This window comes from Doryrhamphus excisus, chromosome 10 (genome assembly GCF_030265055.1).
Source record: "Doryrhamphus excisus isolate RoL2022-K1 chromosome 10, RoL_Dexc_1.0, whole genome shotgun sequence".
Lineage (NCBI taxonomy): Eukaryota > Metazoa > Chordata > Actinopteri > Syngnathiformes > Syngnathidae > Doryrhamphus > Doryrhamphus excisus.
The window spans coordinates 10,362,413-10,384,358 of NC_080475.1; the positions used below are offsets into that span (position 1 = coordinate 10,362,413).

Genomic DNA, 21,946 nt, shown 5'->3' on the forward strand with positions numbered 1-21,946 from the left:
ACCTTAACCGGGATTTGAACGCCGGTCCCCTGCACCATAAACCCGCGATGCTACCAGTGGAGTTAGCCAGCTGGCGAACACTCATGGTGTTATAACGGAGGTCATGACTACGATAGGTGCTGGACCTGGTAATATAGTAAAATCACCATCAATTGCCCTTACCGGGTATTGAACCGCGATCCACTGCACCATGAATCTGCGGTGCTACCAGTTGAGCTAACCAAATGGCAAAAATGTCAGCTACCAATGGTCTCTATACTCTTCTGCATCGCTGTCCTTGTCTTTGCCCAGGTCTGTTGGTGGCCTCTTGACTCCTCGGCTCTGGTGCTTGGCCTCCCCGTGGCTTGGAGCTGTGGCACTTCCTCTCCGAGGGTGAGCTGCCCGGCGGGTGTCGGCCGGTGCGGTGGGGTGCCTTGCTGCTCGCCTGCGAGCCCCCTCAGCTTGCTTAGATCAACAATACTAAATCATCAATTTGACTTTTTTCTTGTAAATTTATTACAACTTTATTTCTCATAAAATGACCACTTTTTTAATGACTTTTTCCCTGATTGCTCATGAGAAGCCATAGCTGTCAAAATAAGACATTTTTTGGCAAAATCGGGAAAAAGTTCAATGGGAATAATCATAACATCACAAGAAAAACAGGCTAAAAAGTGCTGTTTTCCGAGTATAAACTGGCAATATGAAAAAAAAGTCATTTTTAGCGGCATAGACTGGCAATATGAATATGAGAAAGCTTCATTATGACAAAAACTGTATGAAAATGATTCAAGAAGAAAGTTGTTTTACATGACATGTTAGCATTCATTCATAAGCCACAGGTTCCGCCACCGGGAACCCGACTGGCCTTGGTTCCTGCAGGACTGGGACGTGATCCATCCGCGATTGGCTCTTTAGCGGGTTCTGGACTCACGGCTCCGCCCATCGGCAGGCGGCACTTAAAGGGCCATGGTGCACGTGATGAACTGTCCAATGAGAACACGGCTGGTTAAGACGGACAGGCGGCGATTCCTTCATTCATTGACAAATATCTGATAAACTGATATATGTTACTGATATGTTATCATTCATCATTCATAATGCAATGATTTAAATGTTGAAGTTTTTTTTGTTTCATTTTTTAAATTTATTTTTCCAATAAAAATACATTCAAATTAAATTATTTAAATTGAGTGAGTGTTTCTGTCAACATAGATATAATATTAGAAGAATTAAAAATTTGCCACAATGCACCTTTTCTTCATGATTGTACAAATTAAAAAAATACTATTAATAAGAAAATAAAATAAATAAAAATATAATAAATAATAATAAATAAAATAAAAAAGTTCCATTTAATTAATTCATTTAGAAATAAATCTATAACATTTTAATAATTTGAACAATTTAATAAACATACATAGTATAGTTTTGACATTTTTATAAATAAAAAAAATAAAAAAATTAAATTACATATCCAAAAAAAATTAACAATTAAATACATTTCAAAATGTAATAATCTGAATAATATATATTTTTAAAATATGCTATGAATAAATTGATTTAGATGATATTATTTCTATGAAATATGTAAAATGTGAATTTTCGAGTGCAACGCTGACTGACTCACGTCATCATAGAGGAAGTTGACAGAACCTCGCTGCATGGTATCTCTCCTCTTAAAGTTCTCTGAAAGAGGAAGATGCAGTTGGAGTGCAAGAAGAATAATAGAAGAAGAATAAACTACACAGGAACAAAAAAAACAGGAACGTATTGAAAAACGGCGAGCCCTGCGTACCTGTGAGGGCGCGAAGCTTGACACAGCAGGCCACGTAGTCGTCAAAGAAGATGCGTCCGCCTCGGTTGTAGCGCTTCAGGATGGTGTTGAGGGCCTGCGGGCTGATGCGGTATCCTGGGGGGGGGCGGTAAAATACAATCCAGTCACCATCACTTGCCAGGGAGCAGAGAGCAGAGCCGGAAAACACCCACAACGTGATTTTTCATCATTTTTACTTTTATTGCTATTTATAGTTTTATTAATTATATTATTCATTATTTTGAACCGGATTATTAATTATTTTATTATCTTATTTATATATTTTATACTTTCTATTCACTTACTTATTTTTACATTATTTTTTTAGAATTTTTATTTGTATTATATTTTAATATTGTTTTTATTTTATTACTATCTATAATTATCATCATTTTAAGCATGCTGGGTAGCTTGCAGGACAAGGTGGTCTGGGAAGTAAAGGTGCTGAAGTGGCTGAAGGTGCTAGGTAAAGGTAAACAAGGTGCTAAAGGTGCTAGGTAAAGGTAACAAGGTTCTAAAGAGGCTAAAGGTGCTAGGTTTACAAATTTCCCCACTGAGGGACGAATAAAGGCATATCTTAATCTTAGGTAAAGGTAAACAAGGTGCTAAAGTGGCTAACGGTGCTAGGTAAAGGTAAACAAGGTGCTAGGTAAAGGTAAACACGGTGCCAAAAGGTGCTAGGTAAAGGTAAACAAGGTGCTAAAGTGGCTAGGTAAAGGTAAACAAGGTGTAAGGTAAAGGTAAACTAGGTGCCAAAAGGTGCTAGGTAAAGGTAAACAAGGTGCTAAAGTGGCTAGGTAAAGGTAAACAAGGTGTAAGGTAAAGGTAAACTAGGTGCCAAAAGGTGCTAGGTAAAGGTAAACAAGGTGCTAAAGTGGCTGGGTAAAGGTAAACAAGGTGTAAGGTAAAGGTAAACTAGGTGCCAAAATGTGCTAGGTAAAGGTAAACAAGGTGCCAAAGTGGCTAAAGGTGTTAGGTAAAGGTAAACAAGGTGCCAAAGTAGCTAAAGGTGTTAGGTAAAGGTAAACAAGGTGCTAAAGTGGCTAAAGGTGCTAGGTAAAGGTAAACAAGGTGCCAAAAGGTGCTAGGTAAAGGTAAACAAGGTGCTAAAAGGTGCTAGGTAAAGGTAAACAAGGTGCCAAAAGGTGCTAGGTAAAGGTAAACAAGGTGCCAAAAGGTGCTAGGTAAAGGTAAACAAGGTGCCAAAGGTGCTAGGTAAAGGTAAACAAGGTGCTAAAGGTGCTAGGTAAAGGTAAACAAGGTGCCAAAGGTGCTAGGTAAAGGTAAACAAGGTGCTAGGTAAATGTAAACAAGGTGCTAAAGGTGCTAGGTAAAGGTAAACAAGGTGCTAAAGGTGCAAGGTAAAGGTAAACAAGGTGCTAGGTAAAGGTAAACAAGGTGCTAGGTAAAGGTAAACAAGGTGCTAGGTGGCTAAAGGTGCTAGGTGGCTAAAGGTGCTAGGTGGCTAAAGTTGATAGGTAAAGGTAAACAAGGTGCCAAAAGTGGCAAACTAAAGTCAGCGACCCACCCATGGAGCTGATGGCCTGGCTCATCTCATGGGGCTCCACGGTCCCGCTCCTGTCGCGGTCGAACATCACGAAGTTCTGCTTCCAGCCATTCAGAGCCATAAACAACTCCTTGAACTCGTTGAAGCCCATCTTTCCCGTGAAGTCCCTCTGGGAAGGCGTGGTGAAGGTTCAATCACTGATGGCAGACATGTTGTGTGACGATACGTGAAAAGGATACGTCTAGCATTGCGATCATGATCCTGCAGGTCTCCAGGCTGAACGCTGCATCATGAAGAAAGAAAGTTTGTCAAGATTAGATTAGATTAGATTAGCCTAGCCTAGCCTAGCCTAGCTACTCACGGCTGTAGGTTCCAGTGAAGCCAGCCTGAGTCAGGCACCTTTGGAGCTCCTCTGCATCCACCTCACCGTCCTACAGAGAGGTGAGAAGACCACACGGTGGCGGCGTCTGTCTGGATGCGCCTCTGCTACTGGTACTGGTACTGGGGGGGTGGGGGTGGGGGTGGGGCTTACCTGGCCAGCAATGGCTGTGAAGTAACCCCACATGGGGTCATTGGCAGCTGGGGGTAGAGCACCGTATGCTGCGGGGTAGCCTCCTCCGTAGGGGGCATATCCAGGCCCCCGGGGTGGAGCACCTCCCATTGGACCACCCATGTGACCGGGCATTGGTCCACCGGGTATTCCGCCTGGTATTCCGCCTGGTATTCCGCCTGGTATTCCACCGGGTAGCATTGGTCCACCATGGCCATACTTAGAGGAGAAAAAGGAGCACATTACGTGACGTCATCGTGAAATTTGCATAATTAGCCATGCCACCAAAGTGACTGTCGGCATCGGGTACTGAAGGTGCACTTCCGGTTGTAATACTACTCGAACTTAAAACTTACAAACTTAACGTAACATAAGCACTAAGTAACGTATTAGTGTTTTCAAAGCTTACCCCAAGACGGAAGTTAAGTGGAGCAGGAGCACGTGAAAGTTAAATATTGTAATGTTGTCATTATTTGCACCCCGGAAGTCAGTGTTCACGACTCGTTTCTTTCCAAAGCACAGCTATAAAACTCGACATGTGATGCTTATTGTTTATATATAATTTATTTTGACAAATAGTATTACGACAAACTATTTTCACAAATAGTTTAGTAAAAACAAACTGATTAAGAATGTCCTGACATATTTCGCAAGAGGAGCGAACAGGCGAACACGTTCTTTTCATCTATACAAGTTTACGTTTACTTACCCCACCGTATCCCGGGTAAGCCATGCTAAGTTCAATTTTTTAATGGCACAAGTTGGTTCAAACAGGCTGTTTGAAGCGCTAACAGCACAGACTCCACTACTCCTTTGAGTTGCTCCTGTTCTACTTCCGGGAAAGACGTGTTTTTTTTCAGTCTTAACTTTATTGAAAATGACAAACCAGTCACAAAACTATAACTCAAAGTAAAATAAAGGTATGCAACATTATAATTGTAATAATTATCTTCACGGTATTGTACAGTAACGACCTTTCAACAATTCGTTATTGTATTTGAGTCGACGTTTTTATTTTTTGTACTTTAGCATCGTTAAGTTTCGACGAGCATCGTCGCCACTCGTTACTTTTCGTTTTATTTCGGCAGCCAATGGCTGCAAGATGTACTGCTGATGCCGCTCGCCAATCAAACCAAAGGATTTGAAAAAAAAAGGCGTGTGATTGGTTCCTTGTGCGAGGCGGTCACGTAAACAGGAAGTGTTTACAATATTTGTTTTTGTACTTATTTTGTTGACTAGGTATCAGTCTCCCTGTTGCTTCGAGTTCAATTTAAACTTGTTTTGTTATCTTTAAAACAGTTTGGTATGAGCTAACTGAAGAAAGCTGAATTTATTAAAATTGTAGATTTGTGTTTGAATTTCTAATTGTGTGAGAATAAATCATAAAAGCTGCACAAGCATACTTAAAGAAGCTTCTCTTTCTGTTTATTCCAATTGGAAACTTAAACCGTGAACGAATATTTGCTCATTTGCTCTGAGCTTTGTAGATTGGTTCCTCCTGTCCAAACGTTCATCATGAACGACAAGCAATATCATTAAGTGCTGGTAGTCCCAGTAAAAAAAGGCCGTATATAAACACTTTACTCTTCCATTGGGACCAAATGTGTTCACAGTCACCTATAAAGGATGTGCTTTAGTGGCAGCTAAATGGTACATTGCATCTCTTCAAACAAAGCACGCTGCATTTGTTTGCCCAGGATGTCCACTTTCAGGCCAACAAGTGACGGAAATGGTGTTTATTCCACATACAGGCAGAGCTTTTCTATTTGTTAAGCTTTTAACAGCCTTCTTACCGTTTTTTGGTCATTCGTTTCACTCAGTGGAGAAATAAGAGAAATTTAAAAATACATGTCCAAAAAGAAATAACATGTCAAAACATTTTTTATATAAAAAACATAAAATATAATAAATTAAAAAATATATATATAAAAATAAGAGTTTGAAATAATAAAAAATAATAAATTAATATTAATAGACAAATGAGAAAATACATGTCCAAAAAATTCAAATATTTTTAATGTAAAAAAAATACTTAAAATGTAAAAATATTAAATTAAAAATACATTAATTAGTATTAATAGAAAAATAAATGTCAAATAATGGAAAAAGTGAAATAAGTATTGAAATAAGTATTTGATCCCTGTACAAACTGTAACATCGTACTTGGTGGGGAAAGCCAGAGAGCGCCATCATAATGTATTGACAGATTCATCGTTGCCTTGGTGAAAAATCTCCTTTGATTGACTTTAAAACCAGAAAAGTCCTTCCAAAGTGGACAAACTTTGCTCTTTGCACGTTTATTGTGGTGGCTATGAAAGCTGGGCTAATATTTAACAGCTATGTTGGAAAGGCACGCCACAAACAACCTGTCCCGCACACTTCCCAGACACCTGCGTGGACGCCGGTGTCATTTCCTTCCTCCGCACGCTGTGGTTGTGTTTTTTTTTTGTGTGTGTGTCTTTCAGTTATGGTTAGTTGATGGACGAGCACACTGTTGCTGTTGCTGTTTTTAGCATTTGAGCACGGGCATTCACATCATAGCTTTTGCTTCTCTCAGGTCTCCGTTGCAAAGGTTCTCCTAGGGGTCTTTGGACTGGCCGTGGTGGTGGTTCTGATCACAGTGCCCACCGTCATTTATTTGAAAGGTAAGTCTTGGCTTCATTTCCAGCTTAATCGTCCACGTTTCCCTTTCCCGTCTTTATTGGGTTTAACAGCACGCCCCCTCGCCCCGCCCCGCCATTTTTTTATGGCACTTATCATGATGTCAAAAATCACCTGAGGACTTCAATTCCCAAAATGAAATGAAGAATAACGACGATGTAGCTTGAACCAATTCATACAAGTAGAAACGGGACAACAAAAATAACCCTGACATTTATTACCGCTTCTCCTAATTGACCTTTTTGACCTCATATAGGACTTTTATTCTCATATTACAAGAATATTACACTTTTCTCTCAATTTACAACTCCATTCTTATAGATTTACCACTTTATTCTAATCAGTTATGACTTGTTTCTCATCCTATACGACTTTTTGGTACATTTCTGACTTTATTTTCATAATACTATCAAATTTTTTCTTGAAAATCATTACTTTTTCTCGTAAATTTACACATGAATTCTCATATTACTATTTTTTTCTCACTAATTTACAACTTTATTCTCATAATTTTACCACTTTTTTCTCATAATGTAAGTGTTTTACGTGTAAACTTTATTTTTTTTATGTTTTTCTCATAATTTGCAACTTTATTCTTTACAACTTTTTTCTCATAATTTAGGACTTTATTCTCATGACTACTACTATATTCTTGTCATTTACAATATTTTCTCATCATTTACAACTTTTTTGTAAATTTCCTACTTTATTCTCATAATATTATGACTTTTTCTCTTGGAATTTGACTTTTTTGAATGAACTTTATTCTAATGTATAACTTTGTGTAGTACAACGACCTACTTTATAACTATAACTACCTACAATTTTGTTCTTAAAATTCATGACTTGGATGAAAATATGAAATGAAATAATGTGATTAATTGTGTTAATAAATGAAAATGGACGTTGATCAAATAACTTCTATGAATTGAGTGAAAACCAAATAAGGTGTTGGTGTCAAGTTGCCATGTGTGTTTCAGAGAAGCAAGATGGTGGCATCTACGAGAAGTACTTCACATTGGCGGACGTCTTCAACAGCTCCCTCAAACCCAGGGCTTACAGCATGAGGTGGATCTCAGGTGGGTCCATCGAGGTCCTATGACTGGCTCTCCATCCATAAGCATTCCTGTTCTCGCTCATCCAGATGCCGAGTACCTCCGGAGGCGAGAGGGCTCCGTTTATCTCCACAACGTGGCCACGGGAGGGTCCTCTGTCTTTCTGGGCGGAGACAAGTTTGTAAGTCATCCACGTGTGGAAGGTTTGACGGCACACAAAGTTGACGCTGAAGGATCAAATGGATCTTCATTTCTTGGAACTTAGAAGGAAAAAGACGCCACTGACTACCAGCTGTCGGCGGACCGAAGATACGTGGCGTTCATGAGCAACCACAGCAAGGTGAGACGCAGCTTTGGCTTTGCTTTGATCGATGAAATGTCCTCAACATGAATGATGCCTCCGTCGTGTCCCGCTAGCTTTGGAGGCATTCCTTCACGGCATCGTACTCGCTCTACGACCGCACGTTGGAGTAAGTATGCAGAAGTCCGACTTGAATGCCCTACGTGGTTTTGATGCTGTCGTACTTGGTCTCAGAAAGTTCCTGGAACCCAGTGACCTTCATCAACAAGTCCAGTATTTGGCTTGGGCTCCTGAAGGCAACAAACTGGTGAGTATGATGGAGGGCTTTCATCGTCAAAGCTTGATCCTCCTTTCCCAAACACGCCCGGCCTCCAAGATGGATTACCAGAACTGTTCTCTTTTGGATTCCTAGGCTTTTGTATTCCAAAATAACGTGTACATAAAGACCAGCCCAGATTCTCAGCCTCAGCAAGTTACCTTCGACGGCAAGGAGAACCTCGTGTTTAATGGAATTCCAGACTGGGTTTATGAGGGTAAGCCACAGTACATATATGTACTAGTACTAGTAGTAATAGTAATAGCTTTTCTTCCCCCTACCAGAGGAGATGTTCTCATCCAACCAGGGACTCTGGTGGTCTCCAGGAGGAAAATATGTGGCCTACATCCAGCTGAACGATACAGAGGTCCCCACTGTGGAGTACCCTTGGTATGGGGATAAACAGTACCCAAGTACTGTTTCCATCCCATATCCAAAAGTGAGTACCAATCCACCTTATATCCACCCTTGGTCCTAAAACCTAAACCTTGGCTGCTATCCGAAGGTGAGTACCCATCCACAGCCCTAAACCCGACCTTATATGCATCCAAGGTCCTACTTCCTAAACCCTTACCCATATCGAAAGGTGAGTCAGTATCTAACCAGTCTTAAATTATACCTGATACCCACTCAGTTCAAATTCCTAAACCTTGACCCAAATCCACAGTATGAAACCCTGCCTTATATCCACCTAAAGTCATAGTTGCTTAACCCTATAAGGTCCTAAACCCTACACAGTCCTAAACCCTACCTTATACCCAACCATGATTCCAGTTCCTAAGATCTGATCCATATCTAAATGTGAGTACCGATCCACAGTCCTAAACCCAACCTTAAACACACCCAAGGTTCAAATTCCAAAAATCTGATCCATATCTAAAAGTTGGTACACATCCATAGTCCTAAACCAAAGCTTATGCCCACCTATGGTTCAAATTCCCAAGTTCTGATCCATATCTAAAGGCGCGTACCCATCTACAGTCCTAAACCCTTACCCATATTCAAAGCTATTTTCTTTTGTCGTCTTCAGGCAGGTTCCCCCAACCCAGTCGCCAGTCTGTTCGTGGTGGACACTGACAACACAACCCACACTTGGCAAGTTCCCGTCCCAGAACCGTTCCGCTCCAGGTAAGGGAACCTTCCCAGCTGTTGAGTTGTGCGTCCATCCAGCATTTATGGCCATCTCCGGCTTTCCAGCGAGCACTACTTGGCTACCGTGACCTGGGGAACTGACCAGCGTCTCGCCGTCCAGTGGCTGAAGAGACTCCAAAACCACCTCATCCTTCAGATATACAACCTCAATGGCTCCACTTGGGACCCAGTTGAGGTAGCAAGTCCTCGTTTGGAGGGACATCTTCTTGAAACATCTTTTCACTCATCCTTGTCTTGATTTATGTAGCATCTGGACATGCGCAGCTCCTCTGGTTGGATCGGACGGGTAAAAAAAAAAAGGAAGAATAAGCTTTTAGAGAAGCATGCTTGTTTTTAGCTAAGTTTTTTTCTGGCTAGTTTTCACCACCGGATCCAGTTTTTGCTGCAGATAAGAAGAGCTTGTATTTGCTGATGAGTGACGGCAAAGGCTACAAACACATCCATCACATGGCGCAGGTCAGCAGCTGACGCTAGCTCTTACGTTAGCACAACTTTTTCATCCGATGCTACCTCACCTTGCAGGGCAAAGCCACAGCTATCACTACGGGAGCATGGGAAGTCGTCAACATTCAGAAGGTTACTGCGGATAGCGTGTGAGTTTCACTTTCAAAGATATGTCCAAAAACTCTTGAAAAATGAGAAAATGTAGCTCCGCCTACTTTCAAAAAGTAGTCCCAGGTTGAGATGAAATACTACGTATTCCACAGGTATTACTCCAGCAACCAAGAGGGTGGAAAACCTGGAGGACGCAACGTTTATAGGTGAAAATGGGCGTCGCCTACGGCTTCATCACCATTCGCCGGATCTCCTAACAGCATGTTACGGTTCCGCGTGTCGCAGGTGGACCAACGGAGCCGTGACGTGTCTGACCTGCACCCTAAGCGGTGACTGCCAGTACAACTCGGCGGATTTCAGCCACGATGCGTCTTTTTACCTCATGAGCTGCAGAGGTCAGTCAGTTTCCCGTTTGTCGCATTCCTGAAACACGCCTGTATTGTTTTGTTTTTTTTTGCTCCAAGGTCCCGGCGTTCCGTACAGTTCTCTGGTGGATAACAGGGACGGCACAGGTGAGCCGGATAGAGGGCATTCCTGTACAGGACAGTATTCCTTTCTAACCATCTTGCCGTTTTTAGAGGTGAAACGTGTGGAGGACAATAAGGAGTTCATCCAGCTGGTATCGCACATCCGCATGCCCCACATGCGTCGCGGCATCCTCAGGATTGCGGGATACGGTCAGTCGTGTTATTTATGATTACTCGTTATTCAAGAGATGGTAATGGTAATGAATGGCGGCCATTCCAATTCCATGATCTTGTTTTGTTGTTTTGGATGTAGATCTTTGGTACCAAATGTTTTTGCCGCCGGGCTTTGATGAGTCCAAGAAGTACCCGCTACTGCTGGATGTGTGAGAGATATTTCATAATATTTTTTATAACATTTATTTCTTTTTCAATTCATTTGTGTATTCATTTATTTTTTTAGTGATGGAAAATGATTATGATATAAATACATTTTTTAATTTTTTTTAATTTAATTCTGAATTTTAGTTATTTTATAAAGTTTATAGAAATTTATTTTGGTGTTGATTTTATTATTTTATTTCATTTATTATTTTTCATTTGGATACTTTTATTTTCTACTCATAAATATTTTTGTTATGTGAAATTTAATGTTTACAAAATATTTAATACACTTCAATAATATGGATACATTTTTAATTAGTTTTGTTTTAGCTATGTAATAAAATTTGTGGGATTTTATTAATTTTTTGTTGATTTGGTGGTTTTTATTTAATTGATTTTAAAATGTAATGTATATTTTCATTATTTTTTTAAATAAAAATGGGTGAATTTAGTTTTAATATTTTAATTTCATTTTTATTTGCATATTTATGTAACATAAATAAATTATATTTTACTTATTTTACTTATTTTATATATTTTACTTATTAATTTTATTGATGTATTTTTCATTGATATTGTGTTTTAATTGCTGTGTTTAATTGCTGTATGTATTTTTTGCAGGTATGCAGGTCCGTGCAGCCAGAAGACGGACTTCCTGTACCGGGTGAGCTGGTCCACCTACCTGGCCAGCGAGGAGAAAGTGGTTGTTGCCAGCTTTGACGGGAGAGGCAGCGGCTACCAGGGCGACAAGCTCATGCACGAAATCTACCGACGTCTGGGAACCTACGAGGTGGAGGATCAGATAACGGCGGCCCGGTAAGAGGCCCGCCCTCTCTGCAAACACGTTTCTGCTCAGATGAGGGGAGAAAGAAAAAGCCTCACTTTGACGTCCCGTTTGGATTTCAGGGAATTCATCAAAATGGGATTCATTGACAAAGATCGAATCGCCATCTGGGGATGGGTACGTACCTTTGAGGCCGGTAGCCGGATCGTGTCGGTGGTTTACCATCACTGTCGTCACGGTCCGGGGCTGCACGTGTACCTTGAGATGGTCAAGCAGAACCTGGGCCAAATGACATTGGTGCATCAGTAATGGAAACTCCCAACGCAGTCAATCCTGCAGCCTCCTAATAAAGCCCAGTCCCTTCTTCTGTGCAGTCTTACGGCGGCTATGTGGCATCCATGGCCTTGGGATCTGGAAGCGGCGTCTTTAAATGTGGGATGGCAGTTGCTCCAGTCTCCAAATGGGAATATTATGGTATTTTTTTTTCTTCTTGCTGTTTACCACTTCCACAATAATTTTACAGAAAAATGAAGACAAACAGGAAAAAACAGCATTCATTTTACAAGAATAAAGTCAAAATATTAAATGAATTTTTTTTTAATTGCAGCAAAAATTTATGAAAATAAATTTTATGAGGAAAAAAATAACATATTTAGTTATTTAGTCGTAGCATGAAGTCAAAATATTGAAGAAAAAATTTATTTATTTATATATTATTTATTTATTTATTTATTTATAAATTGCTAATATTATGAGAAACAAAGCAAACAACAAATAAAGTTGGAATATCTGGAAAAGTAAGGTGCGGAAAAAGTTCAAATATTCTGGAAATGATTGATTAAATGGTTGGAATGCTGGAAAAAGCTTGACATGCACTTTTTTTTTTTTTTAAATTCCCTCCAGATTCCATCTACACAGAGAGGTACATGTTGACGCCGGCTGACAATCCTGCAGCTTACATGGTAAACACACACACTCACACACGCGTGAACGGTGTCCAAGTGTGATATCCGTGTGCGCAGAACTCAACGGTGACGGCACGGGCCAAAAACTTCCATGCGGTGCAGTACCTTCTGGTTCACGGAACTGCCGACGGTAAGCCAAGGCTATGCTAGCTTTGACTTTTCAACTTTTGCAATTTTATTCTTGCAAATTCTTGTTTTTTTTTCAACAATTTTCTTGTAAATTTTCTTTGAATTATTTCTCAGAATATTTCTAGAATACATATTTTTACATTTTTACATATTTTATACAGCTTTTTTCTTTAATATTTCAACGTTATGCTACCAAAATGATGTTATTCTTTTCCTCCTATGGAAAATGACGTTTTAAAAGAATAACATTGATGTTGTTTATTGCTGCTGAAATAGAATTACCTTTGTGATGTGTGAAGTTTTGCGTATTTTGCAGACAACGTGCATTTCCAGCAGGCAGCGGAGATATCTGAAGCTCTGGTGGACGAGCAGGTGGACTTTGACGCCATGGTGAGAGCAACGCCAGCCGCAAGCTAGGCGTCACGTTGCGGAATGACTAACTGTTGTCGTCCCGGCAGTGGTACACGGACAAGGACCATGGGCTCGGCGGTTCAGCCTACCAGCATGTCTACACGCACATGAGCCACTTCCTGCAGAGGTGCTTTGCGTGAAGCCCACGGATCAACACAACTGGCATCAAGCAGACTACCGAGACTCTGACTCTATGACTAATGTATATTGTTTATAATGGAGAGTAATCACTACTCTGCCCTTCCTATTTACGGAACACAACCACTCCAAGACTCCCGCAATATTTAAGACATATATGAGATTATTTTTCCTCATAATATTACGCTATTCTCCCAAACCACAACTTTTTCAACACTCCGAAACCAGCTAATGTCATTCATAATTCCATAAAACCATTAAGAGTTCCACTAGAAACCTAACCTAGCTTATTGCTAACGCTAGCCACCATTTTTATTCCTCTGGCGCGAAAAATCACCGGACATACATGATGTGAATGAATTAGTTCATTGTTTGGAGTTACACCGAAATGATTCCTACCGCAAACCGCTGCATTCAGGACACATAACACACTTTAGTCCTGTCACTACAGTACATTATCGGAGAGCACAGCAAAAAATGGCAAAATACTATGGAACACTCCAGCTAATGTCATTAATGATTCCACACCACAAGCCTTCCACCATAAACTTCACCTAGCTTAGAGCCAACGTTAGCCACGGTGAAGAGTTGCAAAGTATGATTCCTCGAGCGCTAAAACTCTTCAGACGTGAAGACAAAACAGCTCCAAAACGAACGTTCATGATAATTAATCTTATCTTGCCTTTGCTATTTTATCTTCAGAACTTTGTTTCATAATTCGTTAATTTGTGAGGCGTTACACTGAAATGATTCCCACCGCAAACAACGAGGCTTTTCGCATGTTTCCTATCGCCTCTTAACATGTGGAGCTCGCTATTGGCTTTAATGTCTGTTAACCACGACACAGTCATCAATACGCACACGTTTATTCGAATAAAAACAAATTGTTTTGATTATTCCTTGACTTTTTTCACAGGCTCGGCATATATACGAAGGGTTTTATTATATGACAATAGAAATCCAGTTTTTGGTTACCCATTTTGATTTTTTAAAAATGTCACATGCAACAATATATGAAAATATACTTCCTATTTTTATACCAATAACCGGATTTTTAAAATATAAACGTGTTGCATAAAATATTAAATTATTAACTGTAACATATTAATAATTATAAAAGTAAACATTAGGCATTAACATTAATAGTGGGCTACATTGTGGCAGGATGGAAACAATATATTTTTTTAAATAAACAAATAATATTAATATATAATACAAAGAAAAAGTAATTTTCCGCCAGTAATTTCAAATCATGCTCCACGCCTATTTGGGCAATAAAAGAGCGTAAAAGTGTAAAAGCAAGTTGGTGAAAAAAGTTACACGATGACTGTATGATGTCACGCTCGCCCATTAAACCTTCCTGCTGTTTGCCAGGATGAGTGTTGCGTTTGTTTGAGCTTCTCACCCGAGCGCCAGCTGGCGTCACGCTTCCATCCTTCGCCTCGTTGACGGCGGAGCTGCCTGGCTAATGGCTCGAGAGTAATCGGCGGGGCGGATGGAGGAGGTGGCCGACCTGGGCTATTTAAGGGTGGACGGCAGAAACGGGGTAAGTAGTCCGGGGAAGTGGCGACGTTCTTCTGAAAGCCATACGGGAAAAGGTGAGGCGTCATTTCTGTGTCTGAGCGGCTCCTGAGTTTATTTCCTAAGGAACATGTCAGGTTAGGCTGATAATCTTAAAAAATCTTAAAATCATTATCATAATAACCATCTCATACAGGGCAGCAATAGTCACTACTAGACCGCCGGTCTCTCCGGTCTTTCCGACGTACAGTCCAGTCAGTAATGCCGTAATGCTTGTCTTTTTTTCTCTACTCCATGATAAACTACTTCCAACTTGCATCGTTATCTTCTTACCTGGATCAGTCATTAAATCATATTAGCATGCTAATATGGTCAAATTATTGGTAGCATGCTAATATGGTCATGGTAGTATCAAGGTAATGAAAAGTGTGTATCGATAGCATGCTAATATGGTCAAATTATCGGTAGCATGCTAATATGGTCGTAGTAGTATTAAGGTAATGAAAGGTGTGTATCGGTAGCATGCTAATATGGTCAAATTATTGGTAGCATGCTAATATTAGTCATAGTGGTATCAAGGTAATGAAAGATGTGTATCGGTAGCATGCTAATATGGTCAAATTATCGGTAGCATGCTAATATCAGTCGTAGTGGTATCAAGGCAATGAAAGGTGTTTATCAGTAGCATGCTAATATGGTGAAATTATCGGTAGCATGCTAATATGGTCAGAGTAGTATCAAGGTAATAAAAGGTGTGCATCGGTAGCATGCTAATATGGTCAAATTATCGGTAGCATGCTAATATGGTCATACTAGTATCAAGGTAATGAAAGGTGTGTATTGGTAGCATGCTAATATGGTCAAATTACCGATAGCATGCTAATATTAGTCATAGTGGTATCAAGGTAATGAAAGGTGTGTATCGGTAGCATGCTAATATGGTCATAGTAGTATCAAGGTAATGAAAGGTGTGTATCGGTAGCATGCTAATATGGTGAAATTATCGGTAGCATGCTAATATGGTGAAATTATCGGTAGCATGCTAATATGGTCAGAGTAGTATCAAGGTAATGAAAGGTGTGTATCGATAGCATACTAAGATGGTGAAATTATCGGTAGCATGCTAATATGATGAAATTATCTGTAGCATGCTAATATGATGAAATTATCTGTAGCATGCTAATATGGTGAAATTATCGGTAGCATGCTAATATGGTCATAGTAGTATCAAGGTAATGAAAGGTGACTTGTGTTTTTTAAGGCTTCACTGACATAACTCATTTGAACTTGGTTGTTATCAGTATCGGTGTTGTTATCAGTATCGGTGTTGGTATCAGTATCGGTGTGGTTCTGTAGTTCAGGTAGCGGCAATGACAAGCATCTGCTCCGTGGTCGGCCTCCTCGTCATCTTCAGTTTTGTCCACTGCGGCTGGCAGCTTCCACTTCAGGACACCTCAAGGTAGGACTCAAAGCGGGACATATTTTTATGGTTTGAGTCCGTGTGACGGATGTCTTCTTCCACCTGAAGCTCAGAGATGGACGAGGCTTTAGTGAGGAGACACTCGGAGGGAACGTTCTCCAACGACTACAGCAAGTATCTCCAAGACCGCAAAGCGCAGGACTTTGTTCGCTGGCTGATGAACAACAAGCGCAGCAGGTTGGTGGTCTGACGTCACAATAAGTCCTCGTGGTTTTCGTAGTGGAACCACATAGCAGGGTTGCTAGGTCATGGTCGTCATTGAGTCCCGTCATTATGGATACCGCTTCCTTAAGTTTGGGACACCAGTACCAAATTGTTGACAAGAACTGGAATGAGAATCAGGACCAGGGTCCGTGATCTAGGGTGAAGTTCTCCGGGTCAGGGATGAAATCTTGCCCAAAGTGGAGGAGTTCAAGTACCAGTAGGCGGGTTGGGTGGTCCACCGTGGTAACGCGCTGTAAACCTGCATCCTGATCCTCGATGTTGTCCCGATGAGCATTGTTGTTTTGTCCGCAGCGCCGCCGACAAGCGCCACGCCGAGGGCACCTACACCAGCGACATGAGCTCATACCTGACGGACCAGGCCATGAAAGACTTTGTCGCCGGGCTCATGACGGGACAGATCCGAAGAGAGTAGGGGAACTTCCCACTTCTTCTTAACGCTCCTCCAGTGCGTGATTGCACGACAACATGGCCTTGGCTTCTTTGTCCCGCCCCCCTTCACCTTTGAACCTGATGTGCCTTTTCCTGCCTGGTGCAACAATAAATCACATGAATGTGCTGAGTGGCGTGAGAGCGAGCGGAGAAGTTGTATTTTATAGCACAGTACACCTGTTAGCTTCTTACTTTAGCATCGTAGAAGCAGCTAACACAATCACGGCCAAAGATGCTAGTGGTTTTTGGTCTTGCCTGGTGGACTCGGTCAAGTATCTCAGGGCCTGGTTTTGGTTGTGACCGAAAGAACCAGATGTCGGATACAACAAAACCGTGGAAAGATTATTACTTTGCATTATTGTTTTAATAATTACTGATTACAGAACCCCTAACCTGGACCAAGCCCTGACACTAACCCCTAACTCCAAAACCCAAAACAAAATCTAATCCTAATCCCAAACCTAACACCAACCCCAAAAACCTAATCCTAACATAAACACCAATGTAAAAACCTATCCAACCTCTAAAACTAATCCCAACCAAAGCCTTACCTCAGCCTTGACCTTCAAGACCTAATCCTAGCCCAAACCCCAACCCTAACCTCTAAACCTAGTACAGGCCCTAACTGTAAACCTAACCCTAACCCCAAACCTAACACCAACCCCAAAAACCTAATCCTATCATAAACACTAATGTAAAAACCGAGTCCAACCTCTAAAACTAATCCCAACCAAAGCCTTACCTCAACCTTGACCTTCAAGACCTAATCCTAGCCCAAACCCCAACCCTAACCTCTAAACCTACTTCAGGCCCTAACTGTAACCCTAACCCCAACTCGAGTCCAATCCCCAATCCCAATCTAAACCTCAACCCTAACCTCTAAACATAGTTCAAGCCCTAACTGTAAACCTAACCCAAAACCCATTCCTAACTCCTAAACCTCGTCCAAGCCCTAATCATAATCATAACCCCAACCTTAACCTCTTTACCTAAACCCTAACCTCTAAACCTGTAAACCTAATTCAAGGCCTAGTCCTAACCCCAACCCTAACCTCTAAACCTACTTCAAGCTGTATTCTTAACCCAAACCTCAACCCTAAGTCCTAAACCTAGTCCTAACCCTAACCTCCAAATCTAGTCCAAGCCCTATTCCTAACCAAACCCCCAAACCTAACTTCTAAACCCATAAACCTAGTTTAAAAACCAACTGTAAACCTAAGCCAAAGTCCAAGGTCAAGGTCTGCTTTGCACACAGGGGCAAATGGGACCACCCCATGGGTGGCAACGGAGCCGTAACGGTTTCCGTGGTGTGCATGTACCCAGATGTGACGTCAGGAGGCAGCATGGGGGGTTAAGCCGGAGGAGGCACGTGGACGGAAGCTTCACCAGCGACGTCAACAAAGTCCTGGACTCCATGGCGGCCAAGGAGTACTTACTCTGGGTCATGACCTCCAAGCCTTCGGGTGAGAGGTAAAGCGGGGGCTTTCCGGGGATCGGCGGGCGGCGCTTGCCGGCGTGACGTTGCGTGTGTTGCAGGAAGAGAAGACAAGCAGAGCGCTGAAGAGACGGCGGAGCTCAAACGACGGGAAAGGGAAGCCATAGAAAAACATCCCATTCTTCCATAAGCACTCAGGGAGAGAAACACCAAATAAAGTTATCTTTTCCATCCTGTGTTGGCAGCCCACAATGTCAATAAGAACCGGTGGCTAGCTTTAGCATCCAGCTAGCTGACACGTCAATAAGAACCGCACCTGTTATCATAACCTGTGGCTAGCTTTAGCATTCAGCAAGCTGACATGTCAATAAGAACCACACCTGTTATCATAACCAGTGACTAGCTTTAGCATCCATAGCATTCAGCTAGCTGACACATGTCAATAAGAACCACACCTGTTCTCATAACCGGTGGCTAGCTTTAGCATCCAGCTAGCTGACACATGTCAATAAGAACCACACCTGTTATCATAACCAGTGGCTAGCTTTAGCATCAAGATAGCTGACACATGTCAATAAGAACCACATCTGTTATCATAACCAGTAGCTAGCTTTAGCATCCAGCTAGCTGACACATGTCAATAAGAACCACACCTGTTCTCATAACCAGTGGCAAGCTTTAGCATCCATAGCATTCAGCTAGCTGACACATGTCAATAAGAACCACACCTGTTCTCATAACCAGTGGTTAGCTTTAGCATCCAGCTAGCTGACCTTCATGCTGCTCCACACACGTTCTTAGCGTCTTGTTGATATCTTCTAAATGTTTCTCTTGTGATATTATGACTTTATTCCCATAATGATGACTTTATTCCCGTAATATGACTTATTCCATGATTTATTCTGATAATATGATGACTTTATTCTCATAATATTTTGACTTTACTCCCATATTTTTTCATTTTTGCTGTTGTTTTTTTTTTTAGTAATTTTTTGACTATTCCTCACAATATAAAAACAACATACATTTTTCCTTTAATATTTAATTGTTATGCTGCCTGCTAAAACATTATTTTATCTCATTATATTGTGTTGTAATTCTTGTAAAATCATGACTTTTTATGTTAATATTTTTACATCATTTTTTTTGTAAAACTATTGCAGATTTTTCATGGCGTTTTTACACTTTTTAGTATTATTTTTATTTAGTATTATTTTTAGTATTTTATTTTTAGTATTTGTAATAAAAAGGGCCTTTTTTTAGACAATAACTGAGACGGGGGGGAAAATCAAACATGAAATTAGTTTATTGAACATTTTCTAGACACTCTGGCTCGCTTCCTTCTCATTCTCCGCAAACGTTTTACAAAGTGGAACTCAAATCACAGCAAAAATCACCAGTCAAATTTATGAACAGAAAGCGCATGGTTACCATCTATCAAAGTTTTAAGGCAAAATAAAGATACATAGTATGAATTTGTCTAATAGAGAAAGAAGCGGGAAAGAAACATCTACCTGCCCTGGACATCATTTTAGTCCTATATTAGTAACACACAATCAAATATGGCATCACTCAGACAGTTAACACATATTACAGTTGCCCTTTGCTGATTTTTTTTTATTCCGATTATTGCATCTCTAAAAGTACTCGGGGTGTGTTTACTCAAGAACAGCACAAAGGAGTGCATATGTGGGTCAACGGACAACTGACGACGTGTGTTGGAAGTGCTCGCGACGCATTACCCGAGTCCGAGGAACGCCGATTTCCCACCAAAAATCAACCCTGGAAAAGGGGCATGTTTGGGAAAACGGCACAAACGCTAAGTTACGTGTATGGGACACGTCCTTGTGGTGTCCCTAAAGTCTGGACAGGACACGTTTACAGTAGTTTATATACAGTACAGTATATATATATATACATATATACCGTCATTCTAGTCATACCTCTATTTTTTCTTAATTTTGCAGTAAAAATTGTTTTTTCCACAATGAATGATGGACAAAAGGAGGGGGGTACTGTCATACATCCAGACTAGAGTTGACGCCGGTGCAATAAGCAGTTTTGTGTGTTTGTTTTTTTTTTTTTGCCAAGCATAAAAATCTCTAAAACACATCAGCTGTAGTTAAAAAGGTGAGACACTCACGGACGTTGCTGGTCGGGCACAAATGCGCACGTCGGACCCTTTGCACACGCAGGACGGGTAAGACCCAAAAAAAAAAAAAAAAATACAGTGTATCACAGTACAAATGTGGCACAGTATTTATATATATATATATATATATATGTATGTTATATATATGATATACTGTATATATATGATTAATAACAGAGAAATGACAGATGCCGGGATGTGTCATCACAAACTGGTCTCCCGGTCCAAGCTCTTGTCGTGTCGCCGACGCTTGTGACGCTTCTCGCCACTTTTGGGAAATCTGGGTGGTGGGAAAAAAAAATCACATGTATAAAATCATCAATAAATGATTAGAATGTCATGGAATTATACATCAAATATATCGGGAGATTGTAGAAAATATGGTTTATACTTTTTTTTTTAGCTTGAGAGTAATTTACTGAAAAAAGTAGTAACTGTAATCACACCCTATTTTGGTAATATGATTGGAATATTATGAGAAAAGTCTGGATTTTACTTAAAAAAAAGTGGAAGATGATTTAATTAAATTTGATTTTTTTTTTTAAATTAAAATTTTAAAATACAACACTGATGTATGATTTTATATTTAATTTTATTTTATTTAATTTTTACATGTTATTACATTTAAAATACAACATTGTTATATGATTTTATATTTAATTTACTTATTAAACTATTAAATGTATATATTTTTTATTTCATGAAAAAATATATTAGAAAAAATACTAAATAAAATACAATTTCAGCTAATTAAATTTTATTCAAAATTATGTGAAATTAAATATATTTATATATATTTTATATATATTTATTTATATGAAATATATAACATATTTCTATCTGTTTTTATATTTTTAGAAAAGTCTGAATTATCATGCTAGAATTTATTTTAATTTAAATACAACTGTTATATTTATCCATTTTATATGATGAGAAAAATTAATTTCATTAGAAAAAAGTTGCAATTGCAACTATAGAATTCAGTTAAATTAAAAGTAATATATTTATATCTTATTTTTATTATTATTATTGAAAAATGTTGCAACTGCAGAAGATGACAATTGCATAATTATGATCATAATTTCATTTCAATGAGAGAAATAAAAAGTATTGTGAGCCAAAGCCATTGAGTGTGGCTGCTGAGGGATGCCAGGATACGGTGAACACATCACAGCAAATCATAACAATCATCGATGCAAATCATCATGCAAATACATCTATGACGACCGTGTCTCCGGTGGAGTACTGTCCCGATACAGATCCAACCGGACCGCTACAGATCCAGTAAACACCGAAAGTGGTACTGAGCAGGTACCATTTCCTGTTTTGCACGCGAGCGCCCCACTGGAGACACAGCCAAAGTTTGGACGTCAAATAAGTAAAAAAGCAAGAAGCCAAGGAAAGGGAACATCCATGAAAGCACATGACATGGCATGCTAACATGCTAACACGCTAGCCAGGTGTGGTGTGCAGAGCAGAGGCAGGATGAGAGCATGCAAGCACAGGCGGCGTGCTGGTTAGGGGAAGGGGATTTTCA

General features: G+C 40.1%; 4 protein-coding genes across 7 annotated transcripts in view; 2 read left to right on the top strand and 2 right to left on the bottom strand.

Annotated features, from left to right (window-relative positions):
* Window positions 1-477: 477 nt before the first annotated feature.
* On the bottom strand, window positions 478-4,701 carry gca (grancalcin). Its single transcript, XM_058085973.1, has 8 exons — window positions 4,562-4,701; window positions 3,835-4,071; window positions 3,664-3,733; window positions 3,542-3,585; window positions 3,324-3,471; window positions 1,778-1,891; window positions 1,610-1,668; window positions 478-965 (listed from the first exon to the last, which is right to left on the bottom strand). The coding sequence occupies exons 1-8, from the start codon at window positions 4,583-4,585 to the stop codon at window positions 939-941; spliced, it is 723 nt and encodes a 240-aa protein (XP_057941956.1). The 5' UTR covers window positions 4,586-4,701; the 3' UTR covers window positions 478-938.
* A 25-nt stretch (window positions 4,702-4,726) lies between these two features.
* Window positions 4,727-14,396, top strand: LOC131137660 (dipeptidyl peptidase 4-like). 3 transcript variants are annotated; one of them, XM_058085858.1, is made up of 26 exons: window positions 4,727-4,772; window positions 6,410-6,497; window positions 7,494-7,592; window positions 7,658-7,749; window positions 7,834-7,908; window positions 7,986-8,038; window positions 8,104-8,176; window positions 8,282-8,402; window positions 8,470-8,624; window positions 9,216-9,313; window positions 9,383-9,512; window positions 9,585-9,623; window positions 9,695-9,793; window positions 9,860-9,930; window positions 10,045-10,098; window positions 10,178-10,287; window positions 10,357-10,404; window positions 10,471-10,569; window positions 10,673-10,742; window positions 11,362-11,556; window positions 11,647-11,701; window positions 11,899-11,998; window positions 12,428-12,486; window positions 12,547-12,619; window positions 12,935-13,008; window positions 13,077-14,395. In XM_058085858.1, the coding sequence occupies exons 3-26, from the start codon at window positions 7,577-7,579 to the stop codon at window positions 13,167-13,169; spliced, it is 2,052 nt and encodes a 683-aa protein (XP_057941841.1). In that variant the 5' UTR covers window positions 4,727-4,772; window positions 6,410-6,497; window positions 7,494-7,576; the 3' UTR covers window positions 13,170-14,395. The 3 variants fall into 3 exon arrangements, 2 of the variants coding, with proteins under 2 accessions (XP_057941841.1, XP_057941840.1); XR_009131956.1 differs by lacking the exon at window positions 4,727-4,772 and adding an exon at window positions 6,232-6,322 and having other exon boundaries at window positions 12,428-12,446; window positions 13,077-13,152; XM_058085857.1 differs by lacking the exon at window positions 4,727-4,772 and adding an exon at window positions 6,232-6,322 and having other exon boundaries at window positions 13,077-14,396.
* Window positions 13,235-21,946, bottom strand: part of LOC131137649 (sodium-driven chloride bicarbonate exchanger-like) — a 30,475-nt gene continuing 21,763 nt past the window's right edge. The window contains exon 26 of the mRNA XM_058085837.1: window positions 13,235-20,689. Within this exon, the coding sequence (XP_057941820.1) occupies window positions 20,614-20,689 (76 nt within the window). The 3' untranslated portion in view covers window positions 13,235-20,613. The remainder of the gene's footprint in view (window positions 20,690-21,946) is intronic.
* LOC131137726 (pro-glucagon-like) lies at window positions 14,530-18,395 on the top strand. Of its 2 annotated transcripts, none has more exons than XM_058085987.1 (6): window positions 14,530-14,713; window positions 16,045-16,147; window positions 16,217-16,345; window positions 16,685-16,801; window positions 18,146-18,292; window positions 18,359-18,395. In XM_058085987.1, exons 2-6 carry the CDS (start codon window positions 16,059-16,061, stop codon window positions 18,381-18,383), a joined length of 507 nt encoding a protein of 168 aa, XP_057941970.1. In that variant the 5' UTR covers window positions 14,530-14,713; window positions 16,045-16,058; the 3' UTR covers window positions 18,384-18,395. The 2 variants fall into 2 exon arrangements, with proteins under 2 accessions (XP_057941970.1, XP_057941971.1); XM_058085988.1 differs by lacking the exon at window positions 14,530-14,713 and adding an exon at window positions 14,717-14,765.